The sequence below is a fragment of the Leptodactylus fuscus genome, chromosome 5 (assembly GCF_031893055.1).
Source record: "Leptodactylus fuscus isolate aLepFus1 chromosome 5, aLepFus1.hap2, whole genome shotgun sequence".
NCBI classification, from domain to species: Eukaryota; Metazoa; Chordata; class Amphibia; order Anura; family Leptodactylidae; genus Leptodactylus; species Leptodactylus fuscus.
The window spans coordinates 97621903-97645956 of NC_134269.1; the positions used below are offsets into that span (position 1 = coordinate 97621903).

General features: G+C 39.3%; 1 protein-coding gene across 1 annotated transcript; it reads right to left on the reverse strand.

Annotated features, from left to right (window-relative positions):
- Positions 1-2555: 2555 nt before the first annotated feature.
- Positions 2556-24054, reverse strand: NCAPH2 (non-SMC condensin II complex subunit H2). Its single transcript, XM_075273830.1, has 21 exons — positions 24031-24054; positions 23437-23559; positions 23150-23251; positions 21685-21740; positions 21062-21143; positions 20063-20134; positions 19828-19907; positions 19483-19637; positions 18800-18889; positions 18154-18242; positions 17714-17785; positions 15998-16067; positions 15801-15911; positions 14539-14592; positions 12275-12345; positions 11960-12065; positions 10182-10256; positions 8183-8238; positions 7316-7417; positions 5957-6106; positions 2556-3021 (listed from the first exon to the last, which is right to left on the reverse strand). The coding sequence occupies exons 2-21, from the start codon at positions 23542-23544 to the stop codon at positions 2881-2883; spliced, it is 1842 nt and encodes a 613-aa protein (XP_075129931.1). The 5' UTR covers positions 23545-23559; positions 24031-24054; the 3' UTR covers positions 2556-2880.

Consider the following 24054-nt stretch of genomic DNA (forward strand, 5'->3'; position numbering starts at 1 on the left):
CCAGTTTTTTGGCATGAGTTATATTAAGTTAGGCAGAGGTGTTCCTACCCAGGCCCATCTTTCTTTGTTTGCAACTGCACCTTGCTTGGCACATTTTGCAAAATGAACAACATGCTGTGCACCAGATATGCCCCCAGTATAAAGAGACATGATTTCTTTGTCTAATTATGGCTTTTTATAATTGTATATGAGGAATATAACTGTCTACTCACACCTACCTATAGCTTATGTTCTAGCAGTTTCGTCACTGCAGCCTCCATATCGTCTCATTAATCCTGAGCTATTGGATGGAAACTAGCTGTTATGTTTCCCATAAACTGCAAAGGAGATTCTGCTTACATACATAGAAACAAGGGCATGACTTACATTATACAACAATATGGAACAGCGTTGCCGTGATAATAGAGAACACATACTAGGTGTAGCAGAATTGCTGTAAGTCAAGGTCATACTGCTACCACTTTCTCCACTCCACAGACAGGGAAGGGATCAATACTTATATTCTAATTATTTGTCCCTCTCAAAATGGATTTTGACTACAGCTACACTATTGTAGTTATACACAAGAGATTATCTATGGGGATAAGCTGTACTGTTTGAGCAACTGAATATTTCTATGAAAGAAAGTTTGAGTTTCTGCAATGTGGGGCTTTAGCCTCAGTTTTGTTGTTGCAGGTTTTTGAGCCAAAGCCAGCAGTGGATGGAAAAGGTAAAAGCATAAGGATCCATTCACACGGAGGAAAATGGTGAGGAATGTCAGCGCGCTGAAATTCCACACCAAATTCCTCACCGTTTTCCTTCATGTGAATGCACCGTAAGGACTTCCTCTATATATCCCATTCCTTTTGTAGTCATTTTTGGGTTTGGCTCAAAAGTCCGCAACAAAACTGCAACCTCCCCCCAAAAAAAGAAAACCAAAAAAAACAAAAACTGTGTTTCCGCAACATGGGGCCTTAGCCTCGAATGTCAGCTGTTCTCTTCCTCATTTCTGTTGGAGCAGGATAGCATTGCATGACTTAAACCGGAAGATATATCAAAACTAATGCAAATGGAAACTGGAGTGTTGGCGCATGCCAAGAAAGCAGGCTGTGTTTTCCTGAAATATTACATTATAATAGTGTGAATGACTGGGCCAGCTCTGATGCTACATAGTAAGTTTTCTCAAGCTTCAATATAAAATATCAGTGGCACATGGAGCCACATATGCTATCCAAATGATGCACTACCTTCAACAGGTTATTTCTATTTGCATTATGTTCACACATCTCCTATATAGAGAGAGTGTATGAAATGCCTGTTACTGCTAACTTACAGATAGGGACCTATATACTATTGTGGAATATTAGTGCATCAAGAAATTAGAATATCATCAAAAAGTTCTGGACTGTTACTCAGTGGTCAAATGTATTTTCAGATTAAAGTGAATTTTGTATTTCATTTCGAAGGCCCCAGAGTCTGGAGGAATAGTGGAGAGGCTGCTGTACACAATCCAAGCTGCTTGAGGTCTAGTGTGAAGTTTCCACAATCAGTGATGGTTTGGGAGCCATGTCATCTGCTGGTGTAAGTCCACTGTGTTTTATCAAGACCAAAGTCAGCGCATCCGTCTACCAGGAAATTCTAGAGCACTTCATGCTTCCCTCTGCCCACAAGCTTTTTGGAGATGGAACTTTCATTTTCCAACAGGACTTGGCACCTGTCCACATCACCAAAAGTACTAAGACCTGGTTTAATAACCACAGTATCCCTGTGCTTGATTGGCCAGCAAACTTGCCTGATCTTAATTCCATAGAGAATCTATAGGGTATTGTCAAGAGGAAGATGAGACCCACAACGCAGATGAGCTGAAGGCTATAATCATACAACCTGGGCTTCCATAACACCTCTGCAGTGTCACAAGCTGATCACCTCCATGCCACATTGATGCCGTCATTTGTGTAAAAGGACCAAGTATTGAGGGCATTTACTGTTCATCCAACATTTTTGTTAAATATTTTTTTTTACACTTGGTTTTATATACTATTCTAAGTTTCTGATAATGATTTTTCCCTTGGTTTTCCTTAGCTGTAAGCCTTAATCATCAACAGAAATAAACAGTTGAAAAAGTTCACTCTGTCTGTAATGATTATGTGTCTCACTTTTTCAATTGAATTACAAAAAAACCCAAAACTTTTTGATGATATTCTAAATGATTGAGATGCACTAGTACAGTATTTGAAGAGTAACCTTTTGGTCCACTGTGGTTTTGATTCTCCAGCATACACAACTTCCCATCCCCTGACTATACTGCAAGATGTTTGAGCTATAACGGAAGAAATAAGTTTAGAATCAATTTTTGCCTTTTATTTTCACCACAGTTTGTCTATTTATCGTGGGCCCAGTTTAGAATTCCGTAGTTGTGTACACCAGTTTACTTTTATTCTAACAAGGGCAATTTTATAATGATCCATGTCAAGAAATGCTGAGCTACCAATTTAGGAAATAACAAAAAAAATCCACAAAGATAGTAGTAAATAGTCATTTTATACATTTAAAAAGGAAACAGTAGCTGAAAGACTGTACAAAATATGGGTTTAAAAGTGTATGTACAGAATGTAATAAAAATGTGTGCCTTTTGTTAAATGCACACAGCACTTCACCAAATGACATACCTGAGCGCCATTTCTGGAAGAGATGGGAAGTCCATTAATTTACATGCAAATATACCGTTGAGTCCAGCACACATCCATTCACTATAATTCTACTCTGCAGTGGGTTTTATTTATTTTTCTTTTCCTGGTAGCCTTGTGATACCAGCTGAATCAAGCATCACATTTTGTGGCAAATGCAGTCTGTTTTATATAAACAATAGCTATAATAAATGGTAGTTAAAAGGATGAACTGTCAGTGCTCAGCAACGGATGGAGCAGTGTAAGTCTTGAATCTCTCATGTGCCTTTTGTTGACTGAGAAGACGTAGAGACATCGTATCCAGCCCTTCTTGGATTCCTGGCTTCTGGGACACCTCTACAGTGTAATCATTGGCCTAGTAGAGGGGGGGGAGAGAATTTTTTTTTATTCACGTCTGCAATGCTTGAAATTAAATTGTGAACATAAAGTAAATTTGACATAAACACAAAGTAAGAAAGCCAATGGAGATTCCAGTTCACAGATTTTCTGAGAGTTCTTCACAGATTTTCTGAGAGGCCTCCTCTTCCAGTGATGTCCTCGGGTCCCGTCTAACTAGCTGACATTGTTAAAAAATGGCGCGGATGCATGCGCAGTAGCATGCTGCTTCTACTACAGCTACTGCGCATGTGCCCGCGCCATTTTTTAACAATGTCAGTTAGCTAGTTAGACGGGACCCGAGGACATCGCTGGAAGAGGAGGCGTGGCTGAAGAAGACGGCGGACCCTGAACGCCCACCCACCATGCACGATGGGTAAGTTGATCATATTCTGTTTTAGGGTTTTATTTTAAAACTGGGGGGTAGTTTAATATAACTTTAGCAGTGCCTGAATAGCCTTTTTAAAGGCTATTCACACATATGTGGGGCTCTATCAGCATGATTTTGCTAATAGAGCCCCTTTAATCTTTGAGTCGCTGAAAAGACAGAACTGCAGCCTAACGCTCCACCTCCTGCCAACAAGAGGGAGTCACTGCATTTATCTGTGTATAATGGGGAATATGTAAACCACAACAAGATAGCAGTGTACAATTCCCACATACACAGATGTATGCACCAGCCTCCTATTTGAAACCTTCAGTGCCACTTCTGTATAGATAGATAGATAGACATTTTAAAATTGGTGGAATGTGGCCCAGAGGTGTTCCTGGGACGCTCTATTGGCGCTGAGTTGCGGTGGTTTCTGTGCAGTGCCGCACCCAGTAGAGACCCACTATATAGAGGACATCAGGGAGTAGCTAGTGGGCTTATATACCTTGATTAATATGTATACTAAAAACCTCATGTTCAGTTTTGTAAATTTTACTGAGAAGCACAAGATCAATGTATAAAAAAGCAGCAAAGAAGGAAAGCAGACGGCACAGCTAATTCCCCATGTATGGATATGAAGATGGTATAACTATCATTTTGAAATAATATTCTTGAACAGAAATACTGAAAATATAACAGTGGTGCTCACAAACCCCGGAAAAACAGCAGAAGCATGCAAAAATACTAGAAGAAAGATGTCGGTGGGCACTCATCAATCAGTAGATGGCATTTTCTTAAAAACAAATCCTTTATTGGGTATACATAAAAAATTCCTCAGGGAGGGAGTGATGGCATAATTGGCAGAAAAAATGGCAACAGCCGTTTCGCGTTAAACCAAACGCTTTTTCAAGCCTAAGATGCAATACCATAAGTTCCACTTAACATGTCTTAAATACAGAACACTAATCACACTCAATTGGAGACCCTATGTGTCGATCATGGAATAAACCAATCGGTGACCTATCTCCATCTAGCAAAGGTCGGACCTGAATGAGAACTGGTTTGTCTCTAGACCACGCCTAAACATATGTAGCAACCAATTGGCATATCGCCGACGGCTCTCCCTTAGTTAAAGGGTTGGACCTGAGTAGGAACCGCTATGTCAGTGTAGCAAGTTAGATCGTATAAAGTGAAACTACGCCTCCTCTGGAAAAAGAAACCGCCCCCTAATGTGGGGCACCAATAGATGAAGTGCCGACTAGCTATCCTTTTTCATAGCTCCGCCCTTATTGCAGTGTCGTACCTAAATGGAAACCATTACGATTCAGGATCTTTTATCACCCAGACACGAATACTACACTATAACACGTGATACCGAGCAGCTTATCAGAAAGACGCCAACAAAGTATGTCTATAGGAATAAATAGCCAATCGGACAGGCGCCGATGGAGTAAATGACCAATCAAAAAGGCGCCGACGTATAATACAGTTTAGAGATATCTCAACATTAGATCAGAATGGAGATATTCAGCACATATATCTAAACTCGAGCCTTTAACTAAGGGAGGGCCATCGGCGATATGCCGATTGGTTGCTACATATGTTTAGGCGTGGTCTAGAGACAAACCAGTTCTCATTCAGGTCCGACCTTTGCTAGATGGAGATAGGTCACCGATTGGTTTATTCCATGATCGACACATAGGGTCTCCAATTGAGTGTGATTAGTGTTCTGTATTTAAGACATGTTAAGTGGAATTTATGGTATTGCATCTTAGGCTTGAAAAAGCGTTTGGTTTAACGCGAAACGGCTGTTGCCATTTTTTCTGCCAATTATGCCATCACTCCCTCCCTGAGGAATTTTTTATGTATACCCAATAAAGGATTTGTTTTTAAGAAAATGCCGTCTACTGATTGGTGAGTGCCCACCCAGATCAATGTATAAGGTTAAGATGTGTGGTCTGTCTTTTTTTTGAATATCTATTTAGACACTGGACAGTACCACTTAGGGCTCGTTCACATTTGCACCCGGTCTCCGTTATGCAGTTTTCCCTTTCCTGCAGGAAACGGAAACCTGCAGTCATTTTTCAAACCCATTCATTTGAATGGGTTGGAAAGTGTCTGGTCGTGAGCGCCGGTGAGCATTTTGTGCTCTACGCGACTAAACAGTTTTGTTTTGTTTTTTTAAACCGTACACAAAGTCAGACATGCAAGACTTTGTAGCTGGTTAAAAAAAAAAAAAACATTTCGCCACGGAGAGCACAAAATGCTCAACGGTGCTCATAGCCGGACACAGTCTGACAGGTTTCCGTCTTCTATCTGCAGAGGACGGAAACCTGAAAACGGAAATCAAGCGCTGGTGTGAACCCAGCGTTAATAGTATTACTTTCTCTTTTCACGTCCGATAGGTGTAATCAGCATATGTTCTTATGTATAAGTATATATCTCTATAATAAATATATATGGAGACACTGAAAAAAATACAAAAAAAATAAGGTTTTTAGTTTACATTTTGTCAAGGAAATAGAAAGTACTTTTGGACACTCACCAGTTGTAGAGATGCCAACATGTATCTGCAAATTTCATAGGGTTGTCTGTGTGCCATTAGACTTGCAAAGGATCTCCACTCTCCTACTTTACTGAATTGTGACACAAGGCGATCTCCATAATCATGAATATCAAAAGCTCCTCGTTCTTCCTACAACAAAAGACACAAAAAACGTCTTAATTCTAACACTATACCAGAGATGGTGAAATTTAAAAAAAAATTAATACATTTTGCAGGTCTTAATAGAATTTTGAAAAGTTGTTACATAGCAGGATTAAAAATACCAAAAAATCATGACCACTAAAAACAAATTACATTTTAATACATAAAGCAACACATATAAAGACACAGGGATTTTATGAATGGAGATACAACATAATAGGAAGACCAGATGGAAAATACAGGGGTATATAAAATCTGTATATAGCAATGAAGGAACAGAGTTAAAGAAAATCACTTGAACATTACCAGTCACATTATGTCTAGTACAACTTTGGCTGAAAGTACCGTATATAGAGTATAAGCCAAGTTTTCCAGCACAGTTTTTGCGCTGAAAAAGTCCGCCTCGGCTTATATTCGAGTCATTACGGTAATACCGGCATACAGACACGGGGGCAGGTGCCGGGCCACAGCATCGCCACGCTCCTGGCAGAAGTACCGAGGCCTTCTAGCAGAAGTACCGTAAGTACTTCTGTAGTTTGAAATGAACAGCATCGCCATGGCAATGCTGCAGGCCCAGCACCCGCCCTGGTGTCTGTAGTGGTCTGTAGCTATAATGGTGCTGCTCTGCTCCAGGGCGGTCGCCATTGCAATCGGCACCTCCACTGTAACTCTTACAGTGGTAATGCCGGAGTTCCTGAGCACTTGGGTTACAGTGGAGATGCCCTCCGGGCTGCAGTGCTTTTCTTTTGCAGGCTGCTCTATGCAGCCTACAAAACATGATGATTTTTGCAATGTATTGCAATGCATTATTGTAATGCATTGCATTAGTGATCAGACCCCTAGGGGGTCTAATAAATGCAAAAAAAAAAAAAAAAGTAAAAAATACAGTATAATAAAGTAGAACATATAAAATTAATACTGTGAAACACATACATGTTAGGTATCTCTGTGTCTGAAAACGCCTACTCTACAAGTCTATAAAATAAGATTTTTCCTGTACGGTAAACGCTGTAGCTGGAAAAAAAAATAGTTGTCTGACTGCCCCTTCCCCGAGACTGGGTTTTTTCCCCCCCACGACAGACAACCAAAACACCCCCTCCCGTTTCCCAGCAACTACTGCACCCAAAAACTCGGACCATTTTAATTTTTGACAATAACCTAAAACCAAAACAGTAGCATTTGCTGCAACGATAGTACCTGTTCTTGAAGTTGTGGTCCCATTTTATCCTCCCACTCTCGTACACGCAAGGAAAGAACGGTTTCTTGTGCATACTTCTGGGAATTTGCAATAAATAACTCCTAAAATAATTAAAAAATAAATAAAATCACCCTCCTCATATGTAACATTTAAATTGAATCATTCTGAAAATTACAATAAAGTTACTTTATGAATTAAAATCTCTCTTAAGGCTGCTTTCACATGAATGATCCATTTTGGAGGACCATAAAAAACAAAAAACTGATTTTGTACATTCTATTCTATTAAAAAGTTTTCGATCCATGTGCCAATTTTTTTTTGTTTGCATTAGCAGAACACACACACATATATTGCCTTCTTTCTCTTCCAGCAGCACCTAGCAGTGAATCTGAAAAACAGGAAAGACTGCACACAGAGCCAGCCAGTCAGTGGCTGACAATGATGCCTTGTTGGAACGCTGCCACTTATTGTCTGATGCGCTCGTGCACATGCAGAGGTTAAACAAAGACCAACGACTCTCTGCTAGATCGCTTGGGAATGAACAGATGAGCATATAGGTTTTTTTGTGATTTTTTTTTTAAACACATAGTAAGGCTTCAAATAAACCCCTTATGTTTTACACACTTTACAGTTTCAAAAATTACCATGACTGAAAAAGGTGCTTGTAGAAATTCATGTGCTTGCCACTAAAACAATGCCATTATGGCAAATGGAACAGCTTTCTGAAACTTCTGCAGCAAAATAAGCTGTGTGTGAAAACAGTGAACATATCTTGATTTAATAACTTTTCAACCAGCCTAAAAATTTCAGTTAAAAAAAGATTAGTATCCCTCTAAAGAAGTCAGTGCATTAAATTTTGTACTTACTACGTTTCTTCGCACAAGTTCCTCATATGTTAGTTGGTCCTGAAGGTCCATTGGATCTGGAAAAAACAAAATGGACAAATAACCTAACAACCGAAAAAGTAGTTAAAAACACTTCAAATGGCTTAATCTGTCCAACCTAAGCAAGTAGCAGCCACACTGGAGACAGAAGCCATCAAGAAATATATATATATATATATATATATATATATATATATATATATATATATATATATATATATATATATTATACACTCACCGGCCACTTTATTAGGTACACCTGTCCAACTGCTCGTTAACACTTAATTTCTAATCAGCCAATCACATGGCGGCAACTCAGTGCATTTAGGCATGTAGACATGGTCAAGACAATCTCCTGCAGTTCAAACCGAGCATCAGTATGGGGAAGAAAGGTGATTTGAGTGCCTTTGAACGTGGCATGGTTGTTGGTGCCAGAAGGGCTGGTCTGAGTATTTCAGAAACTGCTGATCTACTGGGATTTTCACGCACAACCATCTCTAGGGTTTACAGAGAATTGTCCGAAAAAGAAAAAACATCCAGTGAGCGGCAGTTCTGTGGGCGGAAATGCGTTGTTGATGCCAGAGGTCAGAGGAGAATGGCCAGACTGGTTCGAGCTGATAGAAAGGCAACAGTGACTCAAATAGCCACCCGTTACAACCAAGGTAGCCAGAAGAGCATCTCTGAACGCACAGTACGTCGAACTTTGAGGCAGATGGGCTACAGCAGCAGAAGACCACACCGGGTGCCACTCCTTTCAGCTAAGAACAGGAAACTGAGGCTACAATTTGCACAAGCTCATCGAAATTGGACAATTGAAGATTGGAAAAACGTTGCCTGGTCTGATGAGTCTCGATTTCTGCTGCGACATTCGGATGGTAGGGTCAGAATTTGGCGTCAACAACATGAAAGCATGGATCCATCCTGCCTTGTATCAACGGTTCAGGCTGGTGGTGGTGGTGTCATGGTGTGGGGAATATTTTCTTGGCACTCTTTGGGCCCCTTGGTACCAATTGAGCATCGTTGCAACGCCAAAGCCTACCTGAGTATTGTTGCTGACCATGTCCATCCCTTTATGACCACAATGTACCCAACATCTGATGGCTACTTTCAGCAGGATAATGCGCCATGTCATAAAGCTGGAATCATCTCAGACTGGTTTCTTGAACATGACAATGAGTTCACTGTACTCCAATGGCCTCCACAGTCACCAGATCTCAATCCAATAGAGCATCTTTGGGATGTGGTGGAACGGGAGATTCGCATCATGGATGTGCAGCCGACAAATCTGCGGCAACTGTGTGATGCCATCATGTCAATATGGACCAAAATTTCTGAGGAATGCTTCCAGCACCTTGTTGAATCTATGCCACGAAGAATTGAGGCAGTTCTGAAGGCAAAAGGGGGTCCAACCCGTTACTAGCATGGTGTACCTAATAAAGTGGCCGGTGAGTGAGTGAGTGAGTGAGTGAGTGAGTGAGTGAGTGAGTGAGTGAGTGAGTGAGTGTGTGTGTATGTGTATATATATATATATATATATATAATATATATATATAATATATATATATATATATATATATATAGTGTAAAGAGAGTTTTCTACAAGAGTAGTGTCCCTTGGGAGACGTTAAGGCAACACTCCTAAGTTTATAGGGACCTACTGTTCACTTGTACGTCTGGAATTTTGGGTAGAATTATAGCTTCCCCTCATACTAATATACAGTACACTGTATCTGCGTGTCTATAGGTCAACTCAATTAGTGTCCTATGGTTGCACACTACTAAACACATTTATGCACTACAACCCTGTTCCTGCCTATGAAATAAAGTATATTGTCACGACTCCTTTTATTCTAAACACCACAGATACAGCTAGAATGGACATATATACACACACATTATATATATATATATATATATATATATATATATATATATATATAAAAATGTTTATACAATATACGCACACACGTGTATATCTTACCAACATCCGCACAGGCTGGTTCTTCACGAAGACTAGCTGGAATGTGAAGACCTAAATCTTCATGATCTGAGAGCTCTGTCCAAAGAAAAAAAAAGTTACAATATAAAAATATTATTTCTGTTTACATACAATGTAAAAATACTTTTCATATCACCATAAGCATTTCATTCCCATACAGAATGACTTCAATAGATTACAATCTGGACTGGCATGTTTCTGGTAACAAAATGACAAATGTAAAGCCCATACAGATGTTAAAAAGGCTGTAGCTCCAGAGCTGCAAAGAATCTTGGCTTTAGGGTCAGAGTTTCATCCACTCTTCACAGATTCATAGCAGATGCTGAAAATTATTATTGTTTTGTGTGTGTATATGGAAATACACTAGGATGTCCAACATTAATTTTTGTATAGCCTGCAACATATATTTTGAGGCTCCTTTTACAGAAACTAAGAGACTAAAGCCATGCCAGTAGCCCCATTGCTATGGACACCACACCCGAGGCTGCCTCTCACTAGATCGCTGATGAAGGTCGTATGACCGAAACGTTCCTCTAATCTAGTTTTTTTTTTTCACATGCCAATTTTGCCTTATGTTCATGGCGTAACAACTGTAATGCTTCTTGCTTCTGTAATAAATCATTGCACCTTTTTCATGCAAGTGTGTGCAGCAGAATTTTCTTGCAAGTAGCCCCATTAGAACCAAAGCAAGTGCTGGTTGAAGAGGGAGCTGCATATACTGGCAACTCTCACTTCAGGTTATAACAGGTTATAAGCAGGGAATACATCCTAAGGACAATGTCAAGAGAGAAGGGATTGGATTTTTTTGTCCAGTCCCTGTGGCTTCAGATGACTGTAGGGGAGGGGAGAATATAAACTCATGCGTACATACTGGGGTTTTCTTTTTGTAATGATTAGCTGAACGTTTGTTCGCTTATTCATTTATTTTATGCCTAGCTAGGTGACACTGACTGCAGAATTTAAGGGGTTAAATGGCCAGTGTCAAGGCACTTAACAGCCTAAGTCGTTAGACTTTAGTGGATAGACTTTACTCTCCTTGTTAAATGCAAAAAAATAAAGAGATTATTTATCTTGCATGATAAGCTCCATAAACCCTAAAACTCTGTTCCAGAATTGTTATTTTCTGTTTATCAAGGGCTGTGCAGTCAAATGAACTTGATTAATTAATTGCTTCAAAGAACCAATGGCTGGTCCCTGCCTGAGTCTGATATCTTTCAATCAGGATTCGTCCTCCCATTCCAAACTATGATCAATGATTTCTTTAGGGTATGTTCACACAGTGTTTTTCAGGCTGATTTTTTAGGTGGAATCCGCCTCAAAAACCGCCTCCCATACATATCAAATGGTAATCAAAAGCAGTTAGGGGGGGAGGGGGGAGCGAGCAAAATGACCGATCTTCAGGTGGTTTCATCCTTTAAAAACCCATGGAAAAAGTTAGGTTTCTAGGTCCATGCAGTGCGTTGGAGCAAAAGAAAGTTTTTTTAAAAAAATAAAAAAAATAAATAAAACCACGGCAACACACAAAGTAAATGTATCATACTTTTATGGACTTGTAAGAATGGAGTTTTCTTAAACTGCTCTGAAGCACTATTGCAGGCAAAATCATCATCCTAGCCACTATAGAGAAGGATCTACAATTCTGGTCAGGATAGCAGAAATTTGGAAATAACCAGCACTCCATTAACTAAGTTTACCAGCATACCGTATATAAACAGAAGTCTGCAGTCCATTTTATAAGTCAGATATTTTTACATACAGACCTACGCCGTCGTCATGATCCAGATAGTCTGCATCACGTACTTCATCCACATGATTTACCGCTTCGTCTTCAGCAAGCAATTCTGCCACCTTTACAAATTGTGGCCCCTGATAGAAAAGTGAAGAGGTTACTAGATGAGAACAGCAGACACGATTAAACCTTGCCACCAGTACACATAGCTGTAGATAGGGTTTCTATTTACAACTCTCTCATTATATTTCTGTCAGTGTAGTCAATACTCTTATTAAAAAAAAAAAAAAAAAAAAAATTCCATTCATCCTTTCATTTCTGTCACTATACAGAAAAATGTAATTACCATTCTTTTCTGCAGTTTCCTCTGTGCAGCAAGACGTTCTTTGGCATGTTTCCAATACAACACTTCCATATCTACAAAATAACACAACAGGTTTGTGTTATAACACTGAATGCGTTTCCCTGCCAAGGACATACTGTATGTAATACATTGTAACCTTTAATGATTGCCCCAAACTTGGATCTTGGTATCCTGCTAAAGCACAGACTGACACTTTCAGATAATGCCGATTCAAATATTTCACTCCTTTGATATATGTGAGGGAGGAATAGGATTGATAGCAGGATGAAGACTATATCTCATTACGCCCATCTATACTTTACTATAATCCTTCAATGATAAACAGAGCCACAGTAATACTGGAAATGTTCCTCAAGTTATCACGTCCTTCTTAACAGTTAGTGAAATGAATGGATTCTGAGCAGCACTTGGGCAATCCCCTAGGCTTCTTCATTGTATACCAGACACAGCACTGTACATCATATAATGGTGTGAAGGCCACAACCTCTACAAGCAGCTGAGCAGCAGGAGCCTGACCTCAACAAATCTCATACTGATGACCTAAATTAAGAATATGTCAACAAAATGAATGCCTTGGAATAATACTTTTATCATTTTACTTTTCCTGTATTTTATTAGAGTTCCTTTTACCAAGTATTTAGCATCTGCTAGAGGTGCTGCTCCACTGATTTCAGAGGTGTTGTAATTTTTTCTCTAACTCCCACCAATCCTGAGCAACAAGTACAGGTAGTTTTGGTGCCTGATGTGCTATTTAGACTCTATAATGTCAGAAGGGCGGTGTTAGGCAGGGAAACATGAATCAGGGCTCAAAACAGAGGCAGCCAGTGTCAAAGCTTAGAGACACACCCCTTGTCTGCTCCTGCCTGACACCACCCTCCTGACAGTACAGAGCATAAACAACATATCAAGCACCACAAATAACAGTATTGATTGCTTGGGATTGGTAGGAGTTAGAAAAAAGCTTCCAGCTGCCGCACCTATTAAGTGATGTAAAGAGCTGGATTTGTTGGAGGTGGTAAAAGGTTCTCTAGTGCTGGAACCTGGAATCTGATACATTCATGATCTGATCAATTACTTTATCTCAACACTCCGTCTATTCACAATCCCCCCCCCCCCCCATCACCTCTATAGGGGAACAATTTTCCTGCTGATAAATTATATTTAATGCAGTTCTATGTGCGTATATCAGTTTACTAATGAAAAAATACGTTTTGGAAGATTTAGGTTTCTCTATGAGACAGGGTAGAGATCAGCTAACAAAGTCACTCATGTTCTGACACACATGACCCATTCATAAGTGATATGGTCAGTCGATCATTGGAATGGTAGGCTATTAGAAGAGAAATGTATGGCCAACCAGGATAACCAATCGTGCATGCGTATGTGTTCAGGTCATTATATATCTTGTATTTTGTGTTTATCACAGCTCTCCCCGAGCTGGTTGGTAGAAACTAGCTACTATACATTGCTCATAGTAAGTACAGAAGAATCTACTGACTAACTTTCACTCAGAAACATTCCCCTCACCATATGGGATATATAGACCTGAATACACTGTTTCAGTGCAAATAATAGGTCTGTGACGCAATGTTCTTATTTAGCCCAAACATTAGTCTAAGCTTGTCTCCTCTTCAACCACCTTTAGCTCCTGCTCACCCCTCCCCTCTCCCTAAACATGTATAATCTGAAACACGAGACCTGTAGTTCATTTTGAGATGATAAAGTGAAAGCTTAGCAGGGAAAGGGGGATTATATGTTCTGCAGTAGAGATGAGCGAACACTATTCGAAACAGCTGTTTCGAATAGCACGCTCCCATAGAAATGAATGGAAGCAGCACGCAGACTTTGCCGGTGGCCAGCCGATCAACACCCCCCCCCCCCCCCCACCGCGTGCCGGCTACGTCCATTCATTTCTATGGGAGCGCGCTATTTGAAACGGCTGTTTCGAATAGTGTTAGCTCATCTCTATTCTGTGGCCATTTGTACTATTCATTTGTGTATCTTTTGTTGAAATGACAATACATGGTTAAAGAAAATCCTTAATTATTCCAGAAACTTTTGAGCCTCTTATCAAATGTCAAACATATAAAAAAAAAATTAAAAAGCTGAGCTCTGAGTAGTTGCTATGAACAAGACCCATATCTATGGGAAAAATTTAAGCTGCACGGTTATTGAGTGATATGGGCAAGGCGGCCAGATTTGTTCTAGATCATTCTTAGCGCATAGATCATATACTATAAACATACCTGCAAATGTCGGACCTTTCCTTCTAGACTTTACTGCTTCTGCACCATCCCAGGCTGCCGAAATAAAATAATGAAGTGAATATTGTAATTAAGTGTTACCATTTTATTTGCTTGATTGTATTGAAGACAGTCTGTCACCAGAAGCCAGCACATCAACCCAGCTCCACAGATTGTATTGTTTAGATGACTCTAACCTGCATTTTCCCCTCACTAAATTGGTGCCTCTGGTGGACAGATAGCGCAGTTTATTTCAATATGCCTCAAGAGCATTGCTGATGCTCCTGCTCTAAAGCTGTAAATGGCAATAACATTATTGCTCCAAACTGGCAAATTGACAAAAACTACACTCTTACCAACAGAAGCCCCAAAACACAGTTTGATTCATGTGACGCTAAACTATCTATGGGATTGGGTTCTGGTAACATATTCTCTATAGTGAGTGTTGGAACATGAACCTTTATTCCTTACTGTAAAATATTCATCATACAGACAATGGATTTAAAGAGGCTCTACAACCTCTAAGGTTGTAGGAGATATGAAAAACATAGCTTCTTTCTTTCACTTAAATGCAGCTAGTCTGCATTTCCAAAACACAATTCATGCCCAAGAGTGGCAATGTGCAGTTCATCTTAGAAACCTCTTACTGAATGAGTATTTTTTTTATCTAAGATAAAAAATGCTTTCCGCAGTAACCAAAAATACAGCGAGTGTCAAAAAAGAAGCGTTTTATAGTCATTTAATTCCATTCACACAATGCAGGAATAAAACCGTAAGGAAAAGGCAACACCATGGGTACAGTCCTGGCCACTAGGAGGCTGACACTGGGAAAACGGAATTAACCACCACCAACAGATCTTGAGTTCGAAAACTAACCAAAACATAGCCCAGGGCAGGAACAACAAGGTAAAAGGTGGAATCTGTGCCCCCAATGAATACAACGAGAAAGTGATTTTTATACAAAAAAAACCCCAAAAACATTTTATCGCTTATTTCATTGGGGACACAGAACCATGGGATGATGATCAACTGAGCACATAGCCGCATGCAGAACCTTATAACCCAAGCTGGCAGTGACAGAAGCCACAGAATGGATCTGGTAGAACTTAGAAAAAATGTGGACAGAGACCAAGGAGGTAACACTGAAGACCTGTGCAGCAGAGTCTTCAAAGTCTAAAATCTGGATGAATTCCCAACATTATACAGACTTTGTGCTACATTGTTTTTTCAACAATAATATTTTACTTGAGCAAAATTCTACTTACATGAAGAGGTGAACCACTTCATGAAGTCTTGTAGCTTGTTTGTTAATCTTCTTTTTCTCTTGTTATTGGCTAAATCATCTATTACTCCTCGAGGAATTGTATAGTGCTTGCCTTACATAAAAGGGAAAAAAGCAACGCTTCAGATACAAAGCATTACAACACAACTTAAGAAAATAAAGATTTTTTTTTTGTTTTACCTTTTTTAAAGGGCTTCTCTTCTGAGGACTCAAAAGGGTCTAAACTGCACCATGGGTCTGAAAGATTATCCTAAAAAATAAATAAATAAAAATTACAAGGGTAGATTTATAAAGGCAGATTTTCTGCCTAAACAAGTGAAATGCTGATTTAGGCTAAGACCCCACATGGCAGAAACACAGGTTTTTGTTGTAGATTTTGTTGTGTTTTTTTTGAGCCAAGATCAGGAGGGTATTTTAACACAAGGGAAACTTTTAAGTGCTTCCTTTATATTCTCCAGTTCTTTTCAAGCCACTCAAGGCTTTGGCTCAAAAAATAAAAAATATATTTAATACACATATTTTATATATATTATATATATATATACACACACACACAATTATTTTATTTTTTTTTTTTTTTGGGGGGGGTGGGGGTGAGAGCTTAGACTGCTAGTCCAGCTACACCTGAACGTTAGCGGGTGTCACAGGGAGGGCACTAAGCAAGTCAGACAGCCCTGCACTATGTGAACCTCAGAACACATGCTGTAATTACTATCCTACTCTATCACCTGCATGAGACTGAGCCAGTGTGTTCCTATATTGCTCAGTCCCAATCAGAGCACTTTTGAGATTCTTATTCTCCCCCCCCCCCCCATTTTTTTTTTTTTTTGTTTTGCACACTTTAGTTGAGCAGTTGAGCACTTATTTATCAGTTACAATTCTTTTTATCGGCTAATATTTAATAAAAGTTATATTTTAGTTCTTTTACCTACTCAGTGAATATACAGAGACTTTAGAGAGACCTTATCCCTATATAGTGAATTATATGTGCTTTACACTACCTGCAAAGTGAATGAGATTCTTGCAAATCCTATCCACAAATTGCAGGAAAGAAAAAAAAAATTGCAGCAAAAAAATCTGCATTTTCGAAAATAGCATGTCAATTATACCCCAAAAATTATATATAAATTTAAAAAAAAAAAAAAAAAAAAAAGGCTCAGCCTGGTGCAGTTTTGGAAATCACAGCATGTCAATTATACCTATGGAAATGCCAGCGGTTTCCCCGTAGGGATAACAAACAAAGTCCACAGAGGAAACCTCTGTAAACTTTCTGTTTAAGGCGCTGTAGGAAGAACCACGATGCGTTGCCGCCGTGGTTTTTCCTGCGGAACGCCATGTGAGGCCTTAGCCTAGCTCAGTTTTTACTCCCTTGTCCTGATGGAGCAGCAGGCCAAATATCCACCCTGTCTCTCCATTCATTCCTATGGGAGAGCTGGAGATAGATATATAACTTCAATCTATATGCGGAACACTGCAGAAAGATAGGAGCAGCATTAAGGAGGGGGTGAGGGAGTTCTGGCTTAGCAACTGGACCAGAGTTTTTTGGAATTGGTGAGCTTCCCAGAGGACAGACCGCCACTGTTCCTGAAATTATCCCCCCTTCCTATCAATAAGGGATAACTTCAAAATTTGGTACAATCCTTTTAACAAAAAGTGTGGAGAAGGTCCATGTATCAGTCAGTAGTAACATTTTCAGGGAGAAATACTGTAGTAACTGACTAGCCGTATTTAAAAGACTTTCACTTGTATACTCTAACTTGTCATCATGTTCATCATCAAGACATTTTCACACAGAGTCACTCACCTATATGTACTTAAATACATCATAATTAATACTAGCACTGTCCATTACCACAACGTTATGTACTTAACAAGAAAAAGAAAATTCCAATTTACCTTGATGTTTGAAACTGGTTGTTCTTTCTCTACTCTTTGTCGCAGTATGTATCCTCGTTCTTCTGTATGATTCTGCACAAAAAAGACAGTTTGAGTACCATTTTGATGCATTTGGTTTTTACTTAAATTGTATTCAGTTATTTCTGCTCTTAAAAGGGTTATTCTCCCTTCTCAAGAAATCATTTCATGACACATCCAACTAGACGAGTCGTAAATGTCGTAAGTTTGGATCCACATCTCTATTGAAAATAAAGGATCCCATCATGGCACATGTGAGCTGAATATGTCCAAGAGTAACATTTCTGGCGTGACATGTGACCAATAACTATAATAACTAATGAAAATCATTTCCTTTAATAGAGAGCTTGCTATGAAGCAAGAACACAAACCTACAAAAAGCACATATCAAACCAAGAAACATGAATACAAAATCCTGCTACCTGCTGTCGCTCAATGTGTTCAATGGGCTCTTGCTCTCCATCCTCTACTTCATGGTGATCATCCAGTGGAACAAATCCACCATCATTGCCTTTATAAATGGAAAAGCATAACCAAAACAATGTAAGAGCCTTCATTTTGTATTTAAGGGAAATATAGTTATACTAATGAAAGTCATTCAGTTCTAACAACTTAAATGATGACATGATTCACAAAACTAGAAAAATTCAGTCCTTTTATAATTTTGTTTGTTAATCTATTACAACGCCTAAGAGTTTGGTGTCAGAATATCCATTTCAAAATTGCCCGTATTAATATGTGCAAGTGCAAATATATATATATTTTTTATTCCTTTGTCTTTTACAGCCCTTTTTTTCAATTCAAAGTTTATTGGTTTACAGCTTTTATATTGTACAAAAAAAAAAAAAACACCTAAAAACCTTTGAATCTGTACATTTTTTTAAAAATGGACAAAATAAAATTACTAAACTTTTCGCCATTTGTAATTCATTATAATTAACAAATTCAAGAAAACCCTTTTACTCTAAGGGTCCTCATATTCCTAGCAATAGTGTGCTGTACAACATGCTTTACCTGTGAAAGCCACACATGCTGAACACTACATTTAATTCAAGTGAACCAACTCACCATTCTCATCGGAGAAGTTCAACACTGGTAAAGGTCCTTCACATTCAGCTTCCATATTTTCACTTCTATCACTTTCTTTGTTGTGCATAACTGTAGAAAATAAAATAGTTACAGTCATAATCTACCTGTGTGCTTAGGTGCACAATATTTAGGAAAAAAAAAGTTAAAAAAAAAAATTAACAGTGAAGCCTCATGTAAGAGGTTGAAAAGCAAACTTAAAGAGGACCTTTCATGGGTTGGAGCACAGGCGGTTTTATATAACAGATCTGCTTTCATGATCTGTGCCCCCTGGTGAAGAGCTATCGGTGCTGGTACTGTAGCTCTTCACAGTCAGAAGGGCGTTACTGACAGTCTGGCAGGACCATCCTTCACAGCAGCGCCTATAGCGCCCCAGTCTCACAGTACAGCGCTATAGGCGCTGCTGTGATACAGGACATTCCCAATTTATACAGGGAAATTTGCTGCCAACAATCTGCATACCAATGTTCTCCAACATTGTCTGAGGGAACCTGCAGCCCAGTAGACCCATTGTTTGGGGATCTCTGGTTTATACCACATAAAAGTTGCAAAAAGCCAAACAAGCATTTGCACAATTGGCTTTTATTCAATTCATAAATTCCTTGATGGTTACTAAACAGCTGGAGTTCTAAGAAAATAAGTCACATTTTCGGAAGCTTTTGTACCTGGCTGAAAACTTGCATCCTCCATTCGCTGGATATTTTGCATAAATTGCGTTGGGGACATTAGAGCTAGCTCTAACATGAAGGCACCACATGCATGAGGGGTACAGGTGTTCATACGGAAATCCTTCCTGCTGGCCAAGATTTCTCCTTTCCGACTAAAATATATAAATTAACTTTAGTTATGTAAAAGAAATATTTACTAGATTACGGCTGAAATCACACATGCAGTGGAGGAGAAAAGAAAGTTTTTGTTTCACTTGTATAAGCCTAGCAGCCAAAAACAACATTGTGTACGGACTCCCTAACCACCTGATTAAGTTATATAGTAATGTAAAAATCAGTCACCTGCATAAAGGATTGTTTTTCTTTTCAACTTCCTCAGGAGGAACAAGTGCCATCGGTGTAAGGGGAACAATGTTTACCAGCTTTAGAGAGTAGGATATAAAAATAAATAAATAAATGGATGAGAAAGAACAACAATGCAAATGGTTTGGAAATAAGTTTGTAACTGAGGAAGCAAAGAAAGAAAGAAAAAATATCTGAATACAGTTATGTAAAATGCAATTGTTTGGTTAAGTACATTTGGATTTTGGTCCTTTTTCATGTCAACATTGGTTTTCTTGGGGTCACTTATATCATCTAGGCTGAGAAACTGCAATAAAAAGAAAATAACCATTATAGGATTGAGAAGACAAGGTACATAATCTCAAAGTCTACCTGACTTAACACCCACTACTAACATGCTGTGGCATTTATAATACAGTTACACACAGGTAAAAAAAAAAATAATAATTCTGTGTTCTACTACAAGTGTTAATTTGCTCCTTTTAGAGGCTTGGTTAGTTTTACAATTTGCTTGCACACTATGCAGTACATACACCAGTATGGTGACAGTTTGTCATCTTATGAAGGTCTTACTTTTAAAGGGGATGTCCAGGCTAAACATTAAAGTTTAAATCTGCTGGGGGCAGAAGAAAAAAAAAAAAAAAAAAAAAGCACACTCACCTGTCCCCATTATTCTGGTGTCATCCTGCGCCTCCTTGTTCGTCTGCTCTCCTGGGTCTCTTCCGGTGTTGTGCTGAAGCGACTGATAGGCCTCAGCAAAAGGTCCCATGATGTCACAGGTAGTGAAATTCAGGCCTTTCACTGATTGGCCTCAGCGGTCAGCTGAGGTCAATCAGCTGCTTCAGCACAACTCCAGAGACCCAACGAAGCAGATGAAACAGGAGTTGCAGGACACCGAAGCAACAGGGACAGGCGAGTGTGGTTTTTTTTTAGCTCTCTCTTCACTGCCCCCATCTTATTTAAACTTTAAAAAAGTTGTTCATTATCGCTTTTATTTACATTTTTTATGGTAAGTGAAACAGGTCACTTTTTTTTTTCCTGTGACAGTATTCACCATATTTGAAAAAAATAAATTTCCAATAAGCTCCTCTGTAATATAATTTCTATTACAAAGGAATAACACAAATCTAATAAAGATACTTCAGAAGACTTGTTGTATTTACCAATGCAGGTGAGGCACAAGAGATGACAAGTTCTCTTTAAATTAATTGAATAGTCTAAGTACAAGTCTTACCTCTTGCTCATCATCATTGTTTGAAAAATTAGCATCTTTATCCACTCCATCTTCTCCAACAGAGGCTGGCTGCTGGTCCCGTCTAAGAAAAATGTGACAATTGTACACGTAAAGATACAAAGATGTGTGTAGTACCTGGCCAGTAAAGGTTACTAAATAAAGCTGCATATCCAAAGACTATAGCTTCCTTTGTGCTTTTTCCCTCTTATTACAAAATTTTATTTTTATCTTTTTATCCCTCAAGTCCCTCTAGTATACTTTAATGTGAAGGAGCTCGATCAACTGTCCAATATATGTGTATTGTGTTGTGTCTGTTACAAAACTGTAACAGGCATTCTATGAAAGGAGTTTTCCAGGCAATTTTATTTTTTTTTTTTAAGAGTGCTATTAACGGGTTAAAAAGCGCACCCAAATACCTTTGAGTGATTTCTGGGAGCTCCAGGTATCCTCTGCATTTGTTTACATGGGTAGCTCCCTCTTTGCTTATCCTATAACTACCAGTATAATCTCACGTGGCCTGCAGTCCACCCCAATGCATGATTTTAGCCAAAAAAGTACAAACATTACTTGACATTCTGATGTCAATTACTATCATGCAAATGTGTTAAAATTAAAATACATACTTCTTATTAGATATGAAATCCAGCGCTTGATACACCAAAGAGTAAAGATATTCTACCTGTGTACAGAAAAAAAAAAAAAAAAAAAAAAAAAATCAATGAAGACTCCTAAAAAATTAACAAATACAAATCTATAACCTGTGAACGATTATCCTGAGAAATCATTTACAGCATGTTTTAGTACTGAATTGTTTTTTTGCTTTGCTTTCTAGCTGAAGGAGGAGTATGAGCTTTTGTTCACATCTTACTTTTTTGTTGCGCTTCTGTCAGTTGTATACATAGGAAGTATGAACTGCTAACATGATACAGAGATCAAATGACATATCACCCACCGCCTCCCAGACCGTGTTATAGTTTAACAGTATCTTCCCTTTATGTTATATAGAAATTAAAGGGTCTAAACCCCGCAATGGTCTTACGGACCAGAGCCTTGAAGAGAACTTTTCACCACCTCCATTTCTTAGAATCTGCTAATAGGTGTGCTCTACTGTTTCCAGCGCATCTGAGTTTTTATCTAGCCCCCACTGATTCCAAGTAATCAGTGCTATTAGTTTTGGTGGTCGATATGCTACTATCTCTACTGTCAGGAGGGCAATGTCAGGCAGGAGCAAGCAAGAAAGCGTGATTCTGAGCGCAAATCAAACATGGACAGTTTCAGAGCTAAGAATCACACAACTTGCTTGCTCTTGTCTAATACCACCCACCTGTCAGTGGAGAAAATAAATAGCATATGAGGCAGCAAAATTAACAGTACAGACTGTTTGGAAAGAATTACAACTGTGCTAGAATACGTGGTGCAGCGCCTATTAAAGGATGGAAAGAGCTGGATTTTGGAGGTGATAAAATGGCCTCTTTAAAGCCTCAAATAGCCCTGTCCCAACACACTCTGTTGCTCCAATGAAGTAATATACACTGCACCATCAGAAACTTTTTGCCCCTGGAAAGAATGCGTCTAGAAATGTAGGTTTGTGCACTTTTTGCCTAGCAGAATAACGCTAGGTTCACACCTGCGTTCAGCTGTCCGTTCTGTGGTTTCGGCCGTGAGCGGCGGTGAGCGTTTTATGCTCTCCGCCGCGAAACCGTTTTTTTTAAAATCCGGACACAGAGTACTGCATGTCCGACTCTGTGTCCGGATTATAAAACCCGGTTTCGCAGAGGAGAGCATAAAATGCTCACCGCCGCTCACGGCCGGACATCTTTCTCACCCATTCAAATGAATGGGTGAGAAAGACTCCTGCAGGTTTCCGTCTCCTGCTCTGTTTTATGCAGGAAACAGAAACCTGAAGTACGGAGTGCTGGGCGCAGATGTAAACGAGCCCTAACTCTACAGACTTCACTGTCTACTTGTCAACAAGCAAAAGAAATCCAAAGGAATCAAACCATTATGTCAGGGAGAACGCAGCTTCAAAGTAAAAAAAACCCCTGCAAAATGTGACTATTTGTAAGGGCTTACTTAAAAACGTCTCACCTTTTTACTATAAATACATGCCGATCCTTGGATGAGGAGAGCAGCTTCTGCAAAGTTCATGGTGGTTTTACCTCCATCAAAAGATATACAGATCTGATCCAACTATACAAACAGAAATGAAATCCATTAAAGTTTAAAAGCCACGAAAAAAGAAAAATCAAAACTAAAAAATAAAATGTGTTTACTTTTTATAAATAGAGATAAAAACATTGCTTTGGAAAATCTCTAAAGGTCCGGTTCACATCTGAAAACATCCGCTTAGAGACATGAAATGACAGAATTTTTACCTCTTCCAAGTATTCGCCCAACTGAGAGGCCACATCCACTTCCCAGTTCTTGGTCATATCCCTGATGGGCTGCAGCAGGTGAGTATACCTGGACTCCACGTCCTCCATTATATAGCTACGTACCTGAAAGGAGTCCGACACACAGTGAAACTGAGGGGGTGACAATAGTACGCTACTATGGGAAACTCAGTCAGAAGAGTGGATCTGAAAGAAAGCACAACTATGGGAAAATGGAGGAACTATTCTTTATGGGAAACTGATTTTTTCCCCCAGTTGAGGATTTCTTACAGAACTAGTAAAGCAGAAACACCAACATATAACAGTCTGGCAATAGCCATAACAGCAGGTTACTGCTCTGACACTACAATTCTCAGCATGCCCTGGGCGTCTGCAGCTGTCAGGGTACGCCGGGCAATGTAATGTTACCACAAGCAGGATACAGCTCCGTACATTACTATCTACCTGTATCAGCGCCCCCAGTACAAACTACCATGTAGCCCTATGCTAACAACCAGCTCAGCCATCACTTGTACGTAAACAGATCAGCTCGCTCCCGTCTCCTCCCCACGAAACGAAGCTGTCCGGTAATCTCACCTCAACGCGGCCGCCTATGTGTGA

Bases quoted from the DNA above. Each gene is read 5' to 3' on its own strand.
- NCAPH2 (XM_075273830.1), bottom strand. From the start codon at position 23,544: ATGGAGGACGTGGAGTCCAGGTATACTCACCTGCTGCAGCCCATCAGG. The intron at 12,346-14,538 runs GTATGTTTATAG...GTTATTTTGTAG, and splicing joins GAAAGGTCCGACATTTGCAG to ATATGGAAGTGTTGTATTGG. The intron at 3,022-5,956 runs GTGAGTGTCCAA...CCCCTCTACTAG, and splicing joins TGTTGGCATCTCTACAACTG to GCCAATGATTACACTGTAGA.